The sequence below is a fragment of the Indicator indicator genome, chromosome 24 (genome assembly GCF_027791375.1).
Source record: "Indicator indicator isolate 239-I01 chromosome 24, UM_Iind_1.1, whole genome shotgun sequence".
NCBI lineage: Eukaryota > Metazoa > Chordata > Aves > Piciformes > Indicatoridae > Indicator > Indicator indicator.
In genome coordinates, this window is record NC_072033.1 from 746,984 (window position 1) to 769,070 (window position 22,087).

At 53.9% G+C, this 22,087-nt stretch overlaps 1 protein-coding gene across 1 annotated transcript; it reads right to left on the reverse strand.

Annotated features, from left to right (window-relative positions):
- Positions 1–79: 79 nt before the first annotated feature.
- On the reverse strand, positions 80–21,420 carry PIGU (phosphatidylinositol glycan anchor biosynthesis class U). Its single transcript, XM_054391983.1, has 12 exons — positions 21,291–21,420; positions 18,995–19,059; positions 16,382–16,441; positions 15,455–15,517; positions 12,939–13,048; positions 10,993–11,093; positions 8,487–8,584; positions 6,694–6,848; positions 5,840–5,983; positions 5,241–5,365; positions 3,031–3,173; positions 80–193 (listed from the first exon to the last, which is right to left on the reverse strand). Exons 1-12 carry the CDS (start codon positions 21,418–21,420, stop codon positions 80–82), a joined length of 1,308 nt encoding a protein of 435 aa, XP_054247958.1.
- Between the last annotated feature and the right edge of the window lie 667 nt (positions 21,421–22,087).

A 22,087-nucleotide genomic window follows, 5' to 3' on the forward strand; every position in this document is an offset into this window, starting at 1 on the left:
TCCCCGCCCACCCCTCACCCCCAGGCTTTTGCACGCTCCTCGGAGTGATCCAGGTGCCAGGGAGCGGTGGGCACCATCCTTACTTGAGCACCAGCATGGCTTCCGTGCCGTCCTGCCTGGTGAGGTGCAGCCCGTGGCTGAGGTAGTACTCGCGCCGCAGGAAGGCGTAGAAGTAATCCGAGATCAGCTGGATCTGCAGAAAGGAGGCCAGAGACGGCAGGGGGTCAGGACACAGACACAAGGGGCTGGGCTGGTGGGGGAGGGCTTTAAGAAGCTCTTAACCCACCAGGGGGGCCCCGCAGCCTTCGGCCAAAGGAGATGTAAGCTGCCAGCGAGCTCCGAGCCTCTGCTGAGACAGCAGCTCCCTAGCCGGCCAGAAGGGATGCCGAGGGCAAGTCCCTCCGTGCCACAGCTTCGCAGCCCATCAGCCTCCCCCGCAGGAGCCTTCCGTGCAGGCACTGCCCTGCAGCAAACCCCAAACGCTGCTGCTCCTGCTGCTGACTGCTACTAAGAGCCTTTCAGTCGGGATTGTTTTTCAGCTCTATCTCTCCTCGGAGGGCAACTTGCAGGCAGCAGAAGGAACACCACAGCTCCCCAGGTCAGCCTCAGCACACAGAGACTTCAGCAGTTTGACAAACCAATCCTGACCAGCGGTGCAGAGTCCTTCACAGCACAAGGTGCAGGAGCAGCACCAGGCACAGGCACTCCTTCCACCCACACCACTCCCACAGCTCCCTCCTGCCCCCTGCTCTCAAACCCTCTGTCTCCCACACACAGGGATGCTGGCACTGGCCTGTGCTGGCACTGCCACTGGAAACCTGACCTGGATATCACAAGGTCCCTCCTTAGTGGTTCTGAGGCACCACAGTGTGAGCACTCCTTGCCAAAAGCACTGAGAACACACAGAAGGTGCCCAGGGTGCTCCTGCAGAAGTCATCCTGGCAGCTGGCACTGCAGGGGCAGGCTGGGCTGCTCCTATTTGTCACTGGGCCTCTGGCAGTGTAGCCCTTCCCCAGAGCTGCTGACCCCCTCCATCCCCACACAGCAGCACACAACTCGAGTGCAAAACCCTCCCAGTGCCAGCCCAAGCTGGCAGCACAGTGTCCTAGTGTCCAGATGCCACTGGATGCATTGCCTTGGCACAGTGCCCCACCTGAAGCATGCTGCAGGGATAAGGGGACAAAGGAGGGCAGTGCCAGGCTGTCAGCCAGGGCAGGACAGGACTGTATGGAGGACTGGCTGGAAGCTGACGGGAAGAGAAACAGGGCTGAGGGCAGCTGAGGGCAGCTGAGGGCAGCGGAGGGCAGCGGAGGGCAGAGGAGGGCAGAGGAGGGCAGAGGAGGGCAGAGGAGGGCAGAGGAGGGCAGAGGAAGGCAGAGGAAGGCAGAGGAGGGCAGAGGAGGGCAGAGGAGGGCAGAGGAGGAAGGGCAAAGAACAGCCAGAGAGGAGCAGAGATGCCCACTGCTGCTGCCTCTGCCCACTGCTGCTGCTCCTGCCCACTGCTGCTGCCTCTGCCCACTCCTGCTGCCTCTGCCCACTCCTGCTGCCTCTGCCCACTGCTGCTGCCTCTGCCCACTCTTGCTGCCTCTCCCCACTGCTGCTGCCTCTGCCCACTCTTGCTGCCTCTGCCCTCTCCTGCTGCCTCTGCCCACTCCTGCTGCCTCTGCCCACTCATGGTGCTGCCATGCTGCATCTACCTGGGTCAGGCTACTCCTAACTGGAGCCTGTGGGATTGTTGATGGGAAGGGAGCCACCGGAGGCTGGTGGGGGTGGGGACTGCTGCTTTGTCACAAGGAACTCAGCAGATTTTGGACCTGCCTGCATTTACAGAGGGCACAGGACCCTGCAGGAGCTGCTGGGACTTTCTCAGGCAGGAAATAAAATCCTCTTAGCTCCTCACCACCTGCCACCTCTGATTCAGTGCTGAGTATCCCTTTCATTCCAGAGCTAAGCAACCAGTCCCAATTTCTCTAAGCCCCTCCTGCAGTGTCTCTGTGCCCCCCCTCACTGCAGGGAGTCTCTCTTGCTTCTGCAGAACGGACATTGGTCTCCATTTATCCAGGTGGGGACATGCCCATGCAGGTGATTTTCAACCCCTGGCCAAAGTGCTGCTCCTCCAGTTGCAGGAGAAGCAGAAAAACAGAAATGGCTGAGGCACATTCCAGAGCAAGGGAACTTTAACATCAAATGAACTTTCTGCTCAGCCACCTCTGAAACTGTGCCAGGGCTTAGGGACACAGCAAACAGCACAGAGAAAAGGCTGCAGCAACAGTGTACATCAAATCCCACCCTGCAGGGGTGCTGAGCTCTGCTGTCCCTAAGGCTGGAGAAAGTCTTGTGCCCAGAATGGCCTGGAGAGAGCAGGGAGAGCAGGCCCTGGCCTGGCTGGGAGCCTGCACTGCCCACAGCCCCACACTTTGGTGACATATCAAGCTAGGAAAACTTGGGGCCATGGCCCCATGGCAGTTCTCTTTTGCCTGCTGTCTGGCCCCACTTCTGCTGCTCCCTGCTGCCCAGGGACCTGGTGGAGTCCCCACCCCTGGAGGTGTTTCAAAGCTGCGTGGATGTGGTGCTGAGGGTCATGGGCTAGTGGCAGTGCCTCAGCAGTGGGGCTGTGAGCTCTGGGTGAGAGCTTGGACTGGGGAATCTCAGAGGTCACTTCCAGCCTCAGCAGCTCCATGGGTCTATGATTCCATGTTTTTTCCTCTCAGCTCACCTTCTGCAGCCAGCTGTGCTCTGAAGCCCTGCCACACTGAGATGCTTTTGCTCTCCTCTCCAGCAGCAGCCCCTGCAGCCTGCAGGGCAGCCTAGCTGGGCTGGTTGGCTACAGCTCAAACACCACAGGAACTCCTTCCTGTCAGTGTGCCAGGAGGTGAGGATGAGGCAGGCTCCAGCTGGAGCAAGGAGAGGCAGGAAGCTGCTGTGCAGGGCTGCAGGGGATGCAGAGCCAGAGCCACCCTGCAGAAGCCACTGCTGCTGCCAGGACAGCCCAGTCAGCGAGCACCCCAGGGTCAGCCTCGCTCCACTGACCTGCCCTATGTTGAAAGTCAAAGTGATGGCATAGTAGAAATTGGAGTTGGCACTTCCTGCATAAATCCACAGGTGCCAGAGGACAGGGAAGAGGATGGAGCAGACGATGAGCACACAGGAGGGGATGAAGATGTTGCGGAGAACTGCAAGAGGAAAAGCAGACTGTCAGAGCCTGCACTGCTCTGCACAGCCCTCAGGCTCAGCCCTGCAGCACTGCAGCCCAGGGGCTGTGCAGCAGGGACTGCCACCTGCACCACACACTGCCCTCCCACAGCCCTCCACACTCTGCTTCAAGGATTTCCTGGCTGGCTGTTGTAACAAACCCACTCTGTGTCCCTTAAATAAAGGCTTCTGCCTCTGCTGGAGGGTGAAATCCTCAGTTATGGCTCTCTGCTTCTGGGTCCTGCATCCAAACACTCTTCCTTGGAGGACTTTGGCTTTTTGGTGCCCCCACTGCAGTACCTAGCAGCTCTGAGAAGCCCTTCCAGCAGCACCAGGACATCACAGAAAGCAGAGCATGGAACTCCCTGGCCTTGTCAGGTTGATGGCAAAAGGACAAAATGGACTTGAGGGCCACAGGAAAAGAGATACTTGAGAGGTGATGAGGAAATGGAAGCACCACAGCAGCAGAAGGCTTACAGGCCCTCAGGAGGTGCAAGTGTGGCCAGAGTCCATCACTCAGTGCCTGTCTCAGGTGGACAAAACACAATCCCAGCTTTGGCTCCTAGAGTTGGGAACTGCTAGGCCACAGAGATTTTGTTTTCTGTGACATCTTGGTGCCTGTCCTTTCCCAGCAGTGCTATGATTCATCCCAGCACCTGTGGGACTTCAGTATCTGCAGGGGACCTGCAGGCAGGATGGGGAGGGACTGTTCAGAAGGGGCTGTGAGGATAGGACAAGGGGCAAGGGTTTGAAACTGGAGCAGGGCAGAGTTAGGTTGGACATCAGGAGGAAGTTCTGCACAACACTGGAACAGGCTGTCCAGGGATGTGGTTGAGGCCCCAGCCCTGGAGACCTCCAAGATCAGATTTGCTGTCTCCCTGTGCAGCCTGCTCTGGCTGGAGGTGTCCCTGCTGCCTGCAGGGGGTTGGACAAGGTGCCCCCGGAGGGTCCCTTCCAACCCAATGCCATCTGTGAAGCTGCAATGCTGTGCTTGGCTGCAGCTCAGCCAGCAGCCCTGAAGGCAGCTGAAGGCTCCCCAGCATTCTGCAGCTGGAGGGAGCCACCTGGCATTTGGAGCACATTGTCTGAACCTGCTCCCACTTGTCCTGTTAAACTTCTTGTTCAGCTCCCTCACTGTGGGGTGGCAGCACGTGACAGGTGACTGTCCCTCCTGCTGCTCACAGTCCCCTTCTCTGCTTGCTTGGAACATGCAATTGCTCTACACTGAGTGCAGGTTTCTCAGAAGTTCATCACCTGCCACAGCTGTTCAGGGCTAGGCTGGGGTCCTGTCCTGTTTTATCACAGCTGCTTTGGCTTTAGCTTTCCTTAATCTGAAAACAACAGACCAGAGATGGTCTCCAAGTCTCTTGCCTCCTGCTTATGTCTCCTGCCACAGGCAGGCTTGCTGCTCTCAAACACACCTGGTTAGAGAGGCAGCAGGCAAGGGCCTGGACAGCCTGGCAGGGCTGGTGAAAGCAGTTGGTTTAGGCAAGAAAGAGCAGGAAAAACACAGCCCCTCCAAATCTGCCCCCAGGGGCTGTGTCTGAAATTCATCAGGGAGCTCTCTGGTGTCTTAAAGAGCTTCTTTGTGAAGCATGTAAGAAAAACTGGACAACTGCTTGGAGCAGTTCAGTTACCTTCACTCTAAGCAAACCAGCAGAGGCAGAACAAGGAGGCACTGCAAAGTGCAGGGTGTGAAGGTCAGAGGCCTCACCTCACCACACCTGCAGGAGCAGTGTTCAAGCTACCTGGGAGCAAAGCATTTGAAGGGTGGAGGTATCTTCACCAAGCCACATCCCTTCTGCAGGGCTGCAAAAGGCTCTTACAAAAAACTTCATTTGCAGAACAGCTTGGAGAGATCACAAGGGACAATTCCCTGCCTGACCCCGTCAGCTCTAGACCTAAAGACAACCTGGGTCACCAGAAAAATGAAGCCTCCTTCCAGGCACCCCAAGGAGGCCACAAGAGCCTGGGGACACAGCTTTCTTTGGTTTAGTGGTGGCAGTTTCCCAGCGCAGGTAAGGACCAATGAGAGACAGAGAACTTACATCTGTAAAGGTGGCTCCAGAGTGGGAGGAAGGCCATGTACAGTGCAACGTCTCCCACCGTGGGGTAGGACTTGAAGATGGAGATGACTGCAATCTGGACAAACAGGAAGAACACAGGGTGCTCCCTGGAAGGACAAAGACACAAAGCACAGGAGGCTGCAGGAGGGGCCTCAAAAACTGCAGACAACAGCAAAGGCACAAACTGGGACAGGCTCAGGAGGCTCTCATGCCCCTGGGGCCTCTGAGTGCTGGGCTGGGGCAGACCAAGATGCTTTGCAGAGCAGCAGTGCCAGGCTGGATGTGGCTGTGAGCAACCTGCTCTGGTGTGAGGTGTCCCTGCCCATGGCAGGGGACTTGGAACTGGATGAGCCTTGAGGTCCCTTCCAGCCCTGCCAATTCTGTGATTCTTTGATCTGTTGTACAGCAGAGCCAAACTCACTCTATTCAAGGATAAAGACTGAAACTCTGGGGAAGAAGGAGGAAAGCCCCTGTTACAAACCCTAACTTTCTCAGGCCTGTAGGTCAGGACACCTGACACCAGCCTTATAAGCTCCCAGCAGACAACTGGGAGTCCAAAGGGAGCAGAGAAAGATACTTACTTGAGCTTTATTGCCAAGGGAATGGTGTAGAAGAAGACATTGATTTGAAACACGCAGACAAAGAAGAGGCTGAAGTGCTCAAACATCTCTGCAAAGAAGTACCAGAAGAGGCCAATGTTGGGAGTCAGATCTGGGACGGAGAGGCTGCAGGTGGAGGAGAAAAGGCAAAGTCACACTTTGAAATGGTTGGGTTCAGTGCTCTGCTGCTGACACACTGACTGAGCACAGGGAGCTGCTGGATGGAGGACTTCCATGCACATGGTTTTGAGCTGGAGGAGGGGAGATTGAGACTGGAGAGGAGGAAGAAATTGTTGAGAGTGAGGGTGGGGAGAGACTGGCACAGGTTGCCCAGGGAGGCTGTGGCTGTGCCCTTCCTGGAGGTGTTCAGGGCTAGGCTGGATGAGGCCTTGAGCAAGCTGTGCTGGTGGGAGGTGTCCCTGCCCATGGCAGGGGTTGGAGCTGGATGAGCTTTGAGGTCCCTTCCAACCTAAACCATTCTATGAAGTCCACAGAAGAGAAACCACAGGGGTGAAAGCCTAGAGAGAGAAGAGATGGCTCCTTCCCTGTGCCCCAGCAGGACTTAAACTGCTCCCAAGCAGACATTTCTCCAGAGAGGAGAATTCCCCAACCATGGCAGCTCAACAATCAAGCCCATTTCCAATCAGCTCAGTAGAAATACCTCCTGCCTTCTCTCCTTTTTGCTGCTCCCTCCACACACTTCATGTCCTTGCCCTGTCAGTAAGCTCCCAGCTCACTCACTCCCAAGGACAGGCTGTGTGGCACTGTGTGAGATGCACAATACAAGGGGGACAAGACTGAAAAACCCCAAGCCCAGCAGGCATCTTTCTACTTACATAAACCCATAAACAGATGGGATGAAATCCCAGGAGTTGAGAAGGAAGAAAGAGAGGCAGATGATCACCACCAGGCTGCAGAGGTACAGGGCTGCATACTGCATGGTGTAGAGCCAGAAGCTTTTGCTCTTCAGCTTCACTGGGATGAACTGACGCTGCAAATGGAACACAGGCAGGCAGAGACACTCCTCAGCAGGGGGAGGCCACAAGGAAGCCCAAGTGTGCAGAACACCATTTGAAAGTGGTGAGAGTCACTGTGTGTAGCACAAGACCTTTGCAGATGACACCAAGTTATGTGGAGAGTTGATCTGCACCAGGGTAGGGAGGCTCTGCAGAGGGAGTTGGGTAGATTGGATCCATGGCCAACGTTCACAGGAGGCCAAGTGCCAGGTCCTGCACCTGGGCCACAACAACCCCAAGCAATGCTGCAGGCTTGGGGCACTGTGGCTGGAAACTGCCTGGCACAAAGGGACCTGGGGGTGCTGATGGACAAGCAGCTGAAGAGGAGCCAGCAGTGCCCAGGTGGCCAAGAGAGCCAAAGGCATCCTGGCTGGGATCAGCAATGCTGTGTCCAGCAGGAGCAGGGAAGGGATTGTCCCCTGGGACTCAGCTCTGGGGAGGTCACACCTTGAGTGTTGTGCTCAGTGTTGGGCATCTGAATCCAAGAGAGATGTGGAGGTGCTGGAGCCAGGGCAGAGGAGGGCAAGGAAGCTGTGAAGGGCCTGGAGAAGAAATCTGGTGAAGAGCAACTGAAGGAGCTGGGGATGGTTCGTGTGAAACAGAGGAGCCTGAGGGGAGACCTCCTTGCTGTCTACAACTACCTGAAAGGAGGTTGTGGAGAGGTTGGTGCTGATCTCTTCTCCCAGGTCATTAGTGATAGAACAAGAGGGAATGGCCTCGAGCTGCCACTAGGTAGGCTTAGACTGAACAGTAGGAAGAATTTTTCCACAGCAAGAATGGTCAGACACTGGCACAGGCTGCCCAGGGAGGTGCTGGAGTCCCCAGGCCTGGAGGTCTTTCAAGGCCATTCAGATGTGGTGCTTGGGGCTATGGTTCAGGGGTGACCCTTGCAGAGCAGGGTCAGTGGTTGGACTTGGTGATCCTGAGGCTCTTTTCCAACCTGAATGGTTCTGTGGTTCTGCAAAGAGCTGAGAAAGAGAGCAGTGGGAAGGGATGGATCCACTCCATAGGAAAGAGCTGCCTGAGCCTTAGACCCTGCCCATGGCTGCAGATGTGTCCCCAGCCTGCTGCTGGGCTGGGTTTGCCTGGGCAGTGTTAACCACATATGCATGGCTGATGGATCCCAGGGCTGATGGATCCCAGGGCTGATGGATCCCCAGGGCTGATGGATCCCCAGGGCTGATGGATCCTCATGGCTGATGGATCCCTGCTCTGGCATTCAGGGATCTCTTCATGGGGAGGGTGAAACCACAGCTCAGCAAGTCACTTTCTCAAGCACATTCCCAGGCAGCACCTCCAGCTCGGAGTGGTCGAACTCACAGCTCCTCACTCAGGCAGCTCAGTGCAAAGGAAACTCTCCAGGTCTAACAGCCTCCTTGCCATCCACACAACACCACAGCAGCACTTCTCTGGGGCAAGCTAAACACCACCAGCTCTGCAGAGGCCTTTCTGCTCCCCTCTCTCTATGCACAGGCTTCACACTCTCCAAGGCTTGAGGGAAGTCACTTTTTCTGCAGTTCAGGAGCTGCCCAGCTCCCCTCTCAGCAGCTGAGGATGGGCCCTGCTCAGCTACCAGAGGACAAGAGGTAGCAAAAGATGTGTACATCACCTACCTGTAGAAGATAAAGCAGTGCTGGAGCAAACAGGGTGAGAGGGTAGAGTGACTGGTACGTTGCTAAGGCCAGGAACACAGCGCTGAGGAAGGCACTACCTGCAAAGACAAAGAGCCACAGGCAGCTGTGAGGCTCAGCTCAGCCAACCAGGCTGGCAGGCAGGCAGGCACTGCACAACCCCCCGCAGGGCCTGCACAGGCACCACCCCTGGCAGGCAGAACCTGTCCTGGAGACTGCCCTTCTGAACTACATTCTGAGGGAAGAATGACTCACATCAAGGTGATCCTCCACGAGCAGAGCCCCTGACTGAGCTGCATCTCCCACCCCTCACATACAGACAGATTCATCTCCTGCAGTCTGGGCACAGACCCTGCTGGCTGCCTTATGCATGGCAATGCATTCACTTCAGTCACAGCTGAGTGAAACAGCTGCTGGAGTCACACTGGGTATGCTGCAAAACCTCATCACCAGGGCCCCCAGCACAGCTCTGTCAAAGGGATCAAGCAGAAGTCTGCAGCTGAAGCAATGAGGAGGCATTAACCCTACTGCACAGACCCCAGACCTGAGGCACAGCTCAGCTTTTCCAAATGGTCTTAAAAATATGAAAGCCTTTATTGAGGAACCTTTGTTGGTTCCTCTCAGGTTGAGCAAAGTGCTGAGTACTCACACTGCTGTCGTGGGCTGAAATCACCCCACCCTAAAACTGCCACACCTGCCCAGCTACCAACCCCAGAAATCAAATCCAAAAGCTCCCAGGTTAAACAGAAGAAAAGCCCCAGCCCCCAGTGCAGCAGCCTGGCTAACAGCTCCCCATCTGATGTCACTTGGAACTCATCTGTGTAAAACACAGCTCAGGCAGCAAGAATCCTGACTCAGGGCACTGCAGTGACCAGCAGCCTGCTGCCATCCAACAGGAAGCTCTTCTCTGCTCCCAGCTTTTGGAAGAGAATCATAGAATCATAGAATCATAGAATCAAGAAGGTTGGAAGAGACCTCAAGGATCATCGAGTCCAACCTGTCACCCAGCACCTCATGACTATCTAAACCATGGCACCAAGTGCCACGTCCAATCCCCTCTTGAACACCTCCAGGGATGGTGACTCCACCACCTCCCTGGGCAGCCCATTCCAATGGCCAACCACTCTCTCTGTGAAGAACTTTCTCCTCACCTCCAGCCTAAACCTCCCCTGGTGCAGCTTGAGACTGTGTCCTCTTGTTCTGGTGCTGGTTGCCTGGGAGAAGAGACCAAACCCCTCCTGGCTACAACCTCCCTTCAGGTAGTTGTAGACAGCAATGAGGTCTCCCCTGAGCCTCCTCTTCTCCAGGCTAAACAGTCCCAGCTCCCTCAGCCTCTCCTCATAGGGCTTGTGCTCAAGGCCTCTCCCCAGCCTCGTTGCCCTTCTCTGGACATGCTCCAGCAATTCAACATCTTTCCTAAACTGAGGGGCCCAGAACTGGACACAGAGAAGATACAGGACCCTGGGGATGAGCCTTCTCCGTTCCTCAACTACATTCCCCTAGACAGAAACCTCCCCACTCTCTTGAGTGTTTAACACTGCACAGGTCTAAAGGAATGGTGCCCAGAAGTCACAGCCATCATCTGATATCCCCTCTCTGCCCACTTTAAAACTTAAGAGGCAGGGAGAGAGCACATGGGACAGCTACTCTGCCTTTGGCTCGGACTGAATTGTTCATTTCATGGGATCAGAGAGGAGTTTATCCACATGGACCCCACTTGTGTGAGGTTGTGATTGCTTGTAAATCCAAACCCCTCCTGCCTCAATTAGTCAATAATTTTCTCCTTTGGAAACCAGTCTCTATCAGTTCTCTTCACAGTGACTGGGTATTGCTAGACACAAGAGCACAGACTGACCTTTCCTCTGACAACTCCTGCAACTGAGCTGATCAGAACAAGTCAGCTATGCTAAAAGATTTCTCCACTGGAAAGTCATCAAGGAAGCAGAAACCTGGCACTACTCACAGAGTGAAGGAAACAGCTGCTCTGCCATCATCTATTCAGCTGTGCTGCTGGGGGTCTTCGGCTACTGTTTCTCTCACTTAGCTAATCTCAAAGCCAGTTTACAACTGTGAGTGAAAGCCAAACAATAGCTGCAGCTAGCTGCTAGCTTTGGAATAAAGGTTCAAAGATCCACTCGGGAAAGCAATTGGACACAACAACCTGGAGTGCATATCCAAGGGCAAAAGGAAGAGCAGCAGAGCATCATGAACTCCTACACACAGACACACATTCCCTCAGCAGCAGCAAACTAGCTGAAGCCATCCAGGAAAAGCAGAGCTTTCAGAGATGAAACTCCTAGGTGGCCTTGACTATGAATTCTCCTGATCTTGTGATCTCAGGTTGAGCTCTGACCTCACTCCAGGCCCATTTCTGCTGTGTTTCACTTTGTAGCAATCATTGCCTGTAAAGTTCCACCTCCATTTAACTTCTGCTGCTTTTCTAATCCTATAGGAAGTCACAAAGAGCCCTTTTTGTTCCCTGTGTTACCTTTGATTGTAGCTAGAATGAAGAAGGCAATGACAGTGTTGTTGATGGCACAGGTGGACTTGGCCACACAAGACATCACAGTGTAGGGGTTCAACAAATAGCTGAAAGAGAGCAAAGCTTGAGTTACATTCAAAGGAGACAGCATCCAACCAGAGATGTTCAAAGGAGAAACAGAAGCTCTTTGCCATTTGTTTACATTTGATGGGACGATCTCAGCAGCACATCAACTCAGTTCTTTAGGCTGGGGAGGGATAACAGCAGGCACCAGGGCAGGTTAGAGGCTGCCCCGCTGGAGAGCAGCTCCACAGAGAAAGACCTTGGAGTGCTGGTGGGCAGCAAGTTCTGCATGGGACAGCAATGTGCCCTGGTGGCCAAAAGGTCCAATGGCATCCTGGGGTGCAGCAAGAAAAGTGTGGCCAGCAGGGCTAGGGAGGCTCTGCTGCCCCTCAGCTCTGCTGCCCCTCAGCTCTGCCCTGCTGAGACCACACCTGGGATACTGTAAAAAACAGATCTCTGGCTTGGAGCTATGGATACAGTGGCCACAGGGAGACCAGGCGACAGCTGTGAAGGTGTTCACAGTGCAAGCTCTGTCCAGGAAAATGGCTATCAGAAACCTCCCTTGCTTTGCCAAAACATTGTATATTTATTCAGTCAGACCCAGGATCACTGGCCCCAAGGTAAACTCTTTCTGCAATGCACATCTGTCTCTGAGGAAGTGATAAGAAGACAGCAAGATGGAAACAAACCCTGAGCCAAGAGCAGAGCTCCCCAGCCCAGCTGCACCTGCCCACTCCTGCTGTGGCAGAGCAATCCTTGATGTGCAGCATGGCAGGAACAAAACCTGCCAGCTATGGAAATCCATCCTTGGAGTGATGGGGAGACAGCCAACTCTGCACACCTGTCCCTGGTGAGGATGCCAGCTCCTCTCATGGCTTCAGAAATGCTTGGCAGGATGACCAACACAGTAATCAAGGTGCTGGACCCATCAGCCCTGCTAACAACTACCTGAGCAGACAAAGCTGAGGATGATTTCCTAATTCTCTCTTTACACTTTCCTGCTTCTCTGAGTCTCAGGTTGTCTTTTGCTGTGTCTCCAGAGACAGCTTACAGCAGGACAGGTGCAACCTCAGCTCAGCTTTGCTGTGCTGGTGTGCAGCACTGTGAAACACAAAACTGTCTGCAGTTTCACCTTTCTCACCCTGTGGAATGTTACAAAATCCATATGACAACAGGAAGAAAAAAAAACAACTTATCTAATGGAAAACTCTCTGGTGCAGAATGATTCAGATAATATTTTATTCATGTCAAAACCTCAATGAAAAAAACAACAAAACAACAACTTTTTGGCATTAAGTACCTTGCCTCTGTATTATTTATTTTAATTGAAGCTTTCTGAAACAAACAAGCAAAAGGTTTAATTTACAGAGGCCATTGCTGACACCCTTGACAGGGTCTTTGAACTGTCATAAGCAATTGTGGGATGCTCAAGTTGTGACATTGAGCTGCTCAGAGATTCTCTTCACGTTTCTGAAAAGCCACCTGAGAGACATTTGGGAGGCACAGAACCACTTCAGGTAACATCAGCACAGAGCAGAAGTGAATGGGGCTGTGATGTGTGCAGACACAGCACCCCTGCTACCCAACTAACCACTCTGTGCTGCTCAGTCTGCTTAGAGGGCCTGAGTGAATTTGCTTGTTGGCAACAAACCTTTGAAAAGCATCTGCTCTGCACCTTCCAAACCAGTATTCAGGTTTGGGGGTGGGGGGTGTTAGATTTTTAGGTACAGCAAAAATTCAGAATTTCTGGGGAGAAAAAAGAAAAAAAACCAACACAACCAACCAACCATTCTTCAACATATGCTGAAGCCCCAAATCAGATAAATAAAGCCCAAAGGGAAGTGAGGAGCTGGAGCAGCCTAGTGCAGCCTGCAGGAAGCAATACTTACAACAGAGCTACCTTGAGGGGGATGTAGTGCATCTCCATGGGCGTCTGGATGAGCTCAGCCACATCTGGGGCATATTTATCCAGCTCTATGAGCAGCTTTTGTTTTTTGAACTGGACAAGGGAGAAAGACCAAAGACTGTCAGGTGAGGAAAGTCATTGTTCTTATCACTCAGAAGACACAGCAGCCCCAGGGGGAGCCAAGACTCCTCCTGTTACATGAGGTGTTGGACAAACCACAACCCAAATACTTAACAGCTGCAGTGGAAGCAGCACTGGGGAGGCCACACCTCGAGTGCTGTGCTCAGCTCTGGGCCCTCCCTGCAGGAAGGACATTGAGGGGCTGGAGCCTGTCCAGAGCAGGGCAGGGAGGCTGGAGAAGGGCCTGGAGCCCCTGGGCTAGAGGAGGGGCTGAGGGAGCTGGGGGTGTTGAGGCTGGAGAAGAGGAGGCTGAGGGAGACCTCATTGCTCTCTGCAGCTCCCTGAAGGGAGGTTGGGGTGAGGAGGGCACAGCCTCTGCTGCTTGGTGGCAAGGGACAGGAGCAGAGGCAATGGTTCCAAGCTGCCCAGGGGAGGCTCAGGCTGGAGCTGAGGAAATATTTCTGCCCTGGAAGGGCTCTCAGACATTGGCACAGGCTGCCCAGGGCAGTGCTGGAGTCCCCATCCCTGGGGGTGTTCCAGCAGCTGTGGCCCTGGTGCTTAGGGCCATGGTTTGGTGCTGAGCCTGGAATTGGACTGGATGAGCTTGGAGGTCTCTTCCCACTGGTTGTTTTCTATGATTCTGTGAAGTCAGGAGAAAGTAGATAATCTCTATACTCATTTAACTCCCTAAGTCACCTGTGTCTAGCTCTTGGCACAACTGACAGTGAATTCACTGCACTAGAGCTGAACACTTTCCATCTTCCTGAAGGCTCTTGGATCTCCAGTCACAGGCTGACTTTCATTAAACTGACATTCAATACATTCACTGCTCAACAGACAAGGCCCTGCAATTCACAGCAGTAAGAGTCCTGGTTATTGTGGAGATGGACACCTCTGTCAAGTCTCCTTTCAGGACCCAAAATCTCTCTCTCTAATCTGTCTCTTTCTATGAGGCTCTCTCTGGAGTCAAAAGAGACATCTGAATTCTGGACCTGTTGGGATGGGGAAAGAATCACAGAGTGCTCTGGGCTGGAAGGGACCTCCAAAGCTCATCCAGTCCAGCCCCCTGCACTCAGCAGGGACATCCTCCCCTGGATCAGGCTGCCCAGAGCCCTGTCCAGCCTCACCTTGAAGATCTCCAGGGACGGAGCCTCAACTACCTCCCTGGGCAACCTGTTCCAGTGTTACACCATCCTCATGGTGCAGAACTTGCTCCTCACATCCAATCTAAATATCCCCTGCTCCAGTTTCAAATCATTGCCCCTGGTCCTGTCCCAGGCCTTTGCAAACAGTCCCTCTGCAGCCTTCTTGTAGCCCCTTCAGGTACTGGAAGGTTGCTATTAGTTCTCCCTGAAGCCTTCTCTTCTCCAGGCTGAACACCCCCAGCTCCCTCAGCCTGTCCTTGTAGCAGAGGTGCGCCATCCCCCTGAGCATTTTTGTGGCCTCCTCTGGACCAGGTGCAGGCAATAAACTCTCAGTGAGCAAAGTACCTCACATGCAGGATTTTTACACATTCTGTCATGAGCTATTTCTCAAAGTCAGAGGGGAAGGAACAAGCACACAGCTGGATGGGAGACCAGACATGCTGTAGAAAGTGCAGCCCCCTTCTCCTGTTGGTGCTGAATTGCTGTCTCTCTAGGATCCCAGAGAGCTCAGCACTGCATACACAAAATGGTCTTTGAGTTACTTAGGAGGAAGACCTGGGAGGGATCACTCCCTGCCAAATCCATGTACTGAGAACCTGAAGGGAACAGATTTCCACCTTGCTCACCAGAATGATTTATGTCACCTCAGCATCCTTGGAAGGCTTTGTTCCTTCCTTTACAGGTTTCCAGCTGAGGATGGACTCGTGGTGTGTGCAAACACAAACCTTGCCCAAAGCAAAACATTCCAGGCTCTAGCTACAAAACATGCAGGAGATGGCAGCAGTAGCTGAGGTGACAGAAGAGAGTACCCAAGTCTTGCCAATCCACAGCTACTGATAAAATTCTGCCTACTGTAGCCTGCCACAGCTGAGGGTGGCTTTTCAGAACAGCTTCTGAAGTCTCACACCTTCCCTGTGCACCATGACCCCAGACTTGTCTGCACTTCCCTGGCTATTGCATTCTCCCCAATTGCTCAAATGCTTCATATTCCCTCCAGATCACAGAATCTACACTGCTGTGATCAGCTTTCAAGTGCAGGGTAGTAGCTACAGACACTGTGGAGCTGTCACAGCAACTCTGAGAACACTTTGATGTCAGCCACACTCAGTTCATGACTCTTCCAGCTATGATCAGCACTACTGCAGCAAGGACTGCTCATGACTGCAGCCCCTGGCATGTGTTGGCTTTGGGACAAGATGCTGGGAGAGAAGACCCAGCAACACTGGCAGCTTACCACAACTTTGTTGAAGTCCTGGATGGCCAAGTAGAGGGCAACAGCAGTCAGCACATCAGTTATCTGGTAAAAAGCAAGGCACAGAGTGACTGTGAGCAAAGCAAAGGAATGGAGTAAGAGCCACTGGGCAGCCCTACAGGGCTGAGGGAGGGCTCTGATCTGAAAGCAGCAGCTTTAAACCTGCCAGCCTGCTGCTCTGGGCACTCTGCTCAGCCCCCACTGCATCACCTCGAGGCCATGAGCTGCACCAAAGCTATAAGAATGGGGAAGGAAGGGCAGAGAAAGTGTTCAGGGGATAAGAGAGACCCTCTGCTCTGAGCAGAGCACAGGCAGCACTGGGGCAGTGCCCAGCTGGCTGACCCCAACCTGTCCATTAGTCCAGCATGACAGTGCCCTGAGCTGTCCCAAAAACACCAGGCAGCAGCAGAGCCACCTGAAAAACCAGCACCAGCACAAGGCAGATGGCTCAGCTCTGCCTGAGACCTGCCCAGCAGGGAGCTGGGGGGGACAGGCTCCAGCAGGTGGCATTGGCAGCCAGCTGTGAGATTCCTGTCCTGAACTATGCAGGACTCCAGGACAGTTTACAAGAGACATTTGGAGAACCAACACATTTGTGCAGGCCTGGGGAGAAACACTGCAGTGTAGGGATTAGGCTGGGGACAAAACACTCTCAGCTGGAAGAGGTAAACTCTGAATTCTGAAGCCAAATGGCAGCTTCCCATCCCTCTGTGGGCACTTAGCTAAGCAAGGACTCCCAGAAAAGGAGGAGTGTGTACAGCCAGGGAAAAGGCCAAACACAGGTTTGTACAGGCACAGCTCAGCAGGAATCTGAGCTGCAGGGAGGCTGAAGGTCCCCCAGCTCTTGACCTCATGCCCAGCATTTCACAGAATGGGAGGTGCCAGGAGGAGCTTCCCAGCAGCACTTACTATGAACACCATCTCAGCATATTCAATCAGGAAGTGGAAGAGATATATTATCAGGGGGGTCTGGAAGAGAGCAGAAGGGAAACCCATGTCAGACCCTGTCCAGATCAAACCACCTCTTGAGGAAAATGGAGCAGTAATGAGAGACTCTGAAGGGTGATTTCCCTTAGCCTCCCCTACAGCACTGTTACTTCAGAGCCAAGAGACTAAACAAAGCACACTGCACAGGATCACAGAGTGGCAGGGGTTGGAAGGGAGCTCAGAAGACCATTGAGTCCAACCCCCTGCCAGAGCAGGAGCACCCAGGACAGGAATGCATCCAGGTGGGCTTGGAAAGTCTCCAGAGCAGGAGACTCCACAACCTCTCTGGGCAGCCTGCTCCAGGCTCCAGCACCCTCACAGGGACAAAGTTTTCCCTTCTGTTCCCATGGCACCTCCTCTGCTCCAGCTTGCCCCCAGTGCCCCTTGTGCTGTCCTTGGCCATCCCTGAGCAGAGCCTGGCTCCAGCCCTGCACAGCTTTATCCCCAGCCATGAGGGCAGCCCTCAGGCTCCTCTGCTCCCAGCTCCAAGCCCCAGCTCCCTCAGCCTGCCCTCACAGGAGATGTTCCACTGCCTGCAGCAGCTTTGTGCTTCTGTGCTGGACTCTCTCAAGCAGTTCCCTGAGGTCTTTCTGGAACTGAGGGGCCCAGAACCGGACACAATATTCCAGATGTGGCCTCAGCAAGGCAGAGTAGAGGGGGAGGAGAACCTCTCTGGACCTACTCACCACAGCCCTTCTAATGTACCCCAGGATGCCTTTGGCCTTCTTGGCCACAAGAGCTCATTGCTGGCTCATGAGCATCCTTCTGTCCACCAGGACCCCCAGGACCTTTTTCCTCCACTGCTCTTCAACACATCAGCCCCCAACCTATCCTGGTCCATGGGGTTGTTCTTCTCCAGGTACAGGACTCTACCCTTGGCCTTGCTGGATTTCATTGGATTTCTCCCTACCCAGCTCTTCAGCCTGTCCAGGTCTTGGGCAATGGCAGCACAGCCTGAGGGCTGTTACCACTGCTCCCAGTTTGGTATCATCAGCAAATCTGCTGGCAGTGCTCTCATCCAGCTGGCTGATGAATAGATTGAATAGTCCTGGTGCCAGGACTGACCCCTGAGGGACTCCTCTTACCTATCTTTCCTCTTGAGAAGTTCTCCACAGCCCTTCTAGAAGACACCATGAACTTTGACAGTTATATTCTACTGCAGCTCTTCTACTCTACTAGGACAGTGGTAGAGTTGCAATAGAAAACAGATCAAGAATGGCCTTACAAAATATTCCTAGAGAATTTCCTTTTTCTCAGGTTGCTTGCAGGTGCTTCTGAAAGTATTTCCTACATAGCAACTGCTCCTCACCCTTCTCTTGTCTTGAGAAGGCTGAGAGGGCACCTGATCAATGGCTATAAATACCTGAGGGGTGGGGGTCAGGATGAAGGTGCCAGGCTCTTTGCAGTGGTGCCCAGTGACAGGACAAGGAACAATGGGCACAAGATGGAACCCAGGAACATGAGGAGAAACTTCTTAGATGTGAGGGTGCTGGAGGCCTGGAGCAGGCTGCCCAGAGAGGTTGTGGAGTCTCCTTCTCTGGGGACTTTCAAGCCCCACCTGGCTGTGTTCCTGTGTGACCTGCCCTGGATGACCCTGCTCTGGCAGGGGGATTGGACTGGATGGTCTCTTGCAACCCCTACCATACTATGATTCCATGATTCTCTGAGAGCTGTGAGAGATGAGTCTTTCATCAAGCAAAAAGAACAAAGCCTATGAAAAGCAGCAAGCAGTAGGACTGCAGCCCCAGCATCCTTTTACTGCCACAGCTTCTCCCTTCCAGGGCAGCAGGACGAGCACACTGCTGCATTATTGCTGTGACAGGAAAGCTTCACCTGGAGGTATAAATCCAGTCCCCACTGGAAGAAAATGCATTGCTTTTGAAATGCCTTTAAACTAATGTGATGGTCTCAATGATTAAGCCTGGGAAAAGCTTTCACCCTCTGGGAGAACACTGAGCTTAAAGAAGGAGAATTTCCTGAAGAGACCTCCACTTTCAGGTGTATACAGAGAGTCTCAGCCCCAGGGGACACCATGAGCACCTTCCCAGCAGTAACACCACTGGTGGGCACAAAACCCCTGAGACACCTCCGTGTTTGCAGGGATGTGCAGTGTGGTGTTTCCAGGATGAGGAACACACCTGCTGCATGCTGCTGCCACTCTGCAAGTGCACAAAGCCCAGCTGCTGCCAGCCAGTGTCCCTGTGTTCAGACTCACACTGCTTCTCCCAGCTCTGGCTCCTGCTGACAGAAACATCTGGATTTGAGCAGAGTATTTGACTCATGAGAGATGTTCCCCACTTCAGGCTCTCCTTATGCAGTACCAGATCTTGCAGTGCCTGTCAGTGTCATGGCACAGGGTTGGTTTGGATGAGCTGTTTCCTCACTCTACTAGTCACTACCCAAACAAATATTGCAGACAACTACAAGGCTCCAAGCTCTCAGAAGTCTCTGGCACAAGACAGGTACCCAGGCTTTGCCAGTCCCTCAACAGTGAGACTACAGATAGCAGGTGTGAAATGAAGCATGCATACTGACCTCATGGAACACAGCTCCAGAGTACGGTGAGACCCCCAAATCCAGCAGAGCTAAGCCTTCCACCACTGCAAGACACAAAATCCCTGCATTTGAATCCTGTACTGTGGGAAGAGAATGATCTCAGGATGCGAAAATTACAGTTTTTAAGCCACCCACACTCCTAAGGATCTCACCTTGGATTGCCACCTGAATGAGTGACACAAAACTGTGTGATCTGCTCTAGATGACCTGCTCTGGCAGGGAGGTGAGCTTTCAAGGTCCCTTCCAACCCCTAACATTCTGTAATTCTGTGATTGTGCAAAAATCTCACAGAGCCAACAGCCAGCTCAAAGTGCTTGCTTGCTGACTGCTGCCACACTGATCTACTGAGTTGTGATCCACTGATTTGTTTCAGCTAAAGATGTTACAGCTGCACTGTTTTGCATTTAACTACAGAGAAGGCATAGGGACAGTACTTTCTGATTTTAAGTCACCTGATGTGGGATACATGGCAGCTGTGCTGGAGAAACACTGAATTCTAAGAGGCCAAATCATGGCATCATGTAGAATTGGAGCTATTTTGTCTAATTGGATGTCAAGAGACCTGAAACGTTCAAAACCACAACAAAAGTGCAGAAAAGAATACACATTACCAGGCAAAGCTAAAAGCCTGATTTGTTGTTGAACCTTCCCAATACTTTGCAGCCTTACTCCAGGCCCTTTGCAGCCCTGTAATTACAGCCTGCACTGTAAGGACTGCACCTTTTCTACAGCAGCTCCACCTGACTGGGCACAAAGGTTCCCTGGGGATCAAGCAGCAAAAGGAACTACAGTAACTAGGTGCATTTGTTCAGAGAGAAGCAAAGCAGGAGACTGAGGGAAGCAAGAAGAGGTTCTCACTTCAGCCATATGTGAAGAAGATTCTGTCCTTGCTCGACTTTTCAGGGTGACAAGGGCTGGAGCACCTCTCCTAGGCAGACAGGCTGAAAGAATTGGGGCTGTTCAGCCTGGAGAAGAGAAGGCTCCAGACCGTAGAGCTACATTTCAATACCTGCAGGGCACCTTACAGAAAAGCTGGGCAGGGACTGTTCAGAAGGGCCTGTGGGGATAGGATGAGGGGCAGTGGTTCGAAACTGGAGCAGGGGAGGTTTAGGTTGGACATCAGGAGGAAGTTCTGCACAGTGAGAGTGGTGAAATCCTGGAACAGGTTTCCCAGGGATGTGGTTGAAGTCAAGACCAGACTTGATGTGGCCCTGTGCAGCCTGCTGTAGCTGTAGCTGTCCCTGATGCATGTAGGGGGGTTGGACAAGATGCCCTTGGAGGGTCCTTTCCAACCCAAAGCCATCTGTGAACCTGTGTTGGACTAGATGATCTTTTGAGACCCCTTCCAAACCCTAACATACTGTAATCCTACTCATGTTCCTTACTATCTAGATGACTGCTTTGATGCTCTAAGACAAGATTCAGAAAGCATCCTTTGCTGCAAGGTTTTTTTTGGGAGCTGTATGCTGAAACAAAGAAGCATGAAGTGCCATACATCATGGAGAAGAGGCCTTGTGGCTATCAAATGCATCCATGTCTTTGTTACTCTGCACCGTTTTCCACCCCTGCACAAATAACTGGATATTACTTTCCCAAAGGGCTGTCTTTAAAATTAAGACTGCTAACAGGCTCAGATGCTGCAGAGAGGATCAGAAAAGCCCTGATTCAACTGTACCCCAGTCTTCAGAAGAGAATCTGAATGATGCTGCTAACGTGTGGGGCCACAAACTGCCCATGGTGATGGTGAGCAGCGCTGCACGAAGTGGGAAGCAGGCAGCCGTGCCCACAGCACAGACGGTGCCTGTGACGGTTCCAGTGTACCGAACGCGGCTCCATCAGTGCTGCTGAGACCACTCACTCGGTGCCAGGTTTTGCTCTCCGTTTCAGACACCTCTGACACCACCAGTTGGTACCAGCGCAGCCCAGGCACCTCACGCAACGGCTGAGCCCCTGTCCTCCCGCCCTCGGGCCACTGTCCCCTTGCAGCACTGGCTCTTCCCCCGGGAACAAGTGTCACGGACTGCCCCACGCCGCGTGTTTTCGGGCCCGGGAGACGCGAGGCCCATCCCCAGCGCTGGGACTGCAACCCAGCCTCTCCCCGCGGGCTGTGCCGCCATCCTGGCTCCGGCTCCGGGCCGGCCCCTGCCCGCCCGCTTCTGCGCTCCCGAGCCCGGGCAGCCGCCGCCCCCAGACCCTCACCGCAGCCCCCGCAGGACTCGGCCCATTCGGCCGCGCCGGAGCAGCGGAGCGCCGGCCAAGGCTCGCCGGGCCTCACCTCGCTTCCAGGCGTTTAAAGGGGACGACACCTCCACCCGCTCGGAGATGAAGGCGGCGAGGCTGGAGCGGTAGAGAGCGGCACGGACCGTCACAGCCACCAGCACCACCAGCACTAAGGGAGCCGCCATCCTCGCGGACGGGCACCGACTGCCGCGGGCTGTAGTTCCCGGGCGGCGCCGCAGAACGCGGCGCCAATGCCCCGGCCCGCCCGGGGAGACTACAAGCCCCGAAAGGCCCCGCGCCCCCCGCTCCTGCTTCCCGGCACCGCCGGAGCGCTACGGTGCGCGCGGCGGGACGAACTTAACCAGAGCGAGAAGACCGCGTGTGCTGCCCGTTCTACTGTTGCGCTACCTCCGCCCGCTCAGGTTTCCTCTCCTGTGCGGGCAGAGGCGGCCTCTCCAGGTGGTTGGATGCTCCGCTTACGCCTTCAGCACATCGCCTTTCGCCCTCCGGCCTCTGCCCGACGGCTTGGCTCCTTCCCCTCACCAGCCGGTGGCTGTGCTGCCCCACGAAGCCATTCGTGCCCTTTACGGAGTAGGCCGTGGTCCCTCGGAGCCTTGCACTGACCTTGGGCAGGGCTGCTACAAAAGCTTCCTTCTCTTCGGCTACCTCATGAGTTTCATCAGGCTCCTCTTGGGCCGTTTGTGCAGCCTGTAGAGACGAGGTGCCTCTGGGTGACAGCTCTTGACCTGAATGTTCACTTCTTCACCCCCTGGAGCAGAGGCTGGCAGGCTGAGATCAGTGGCTTCTGGAAAAGTGTTTGGAAAGTCCCTCAGACTGTTCTTTATTTCACAC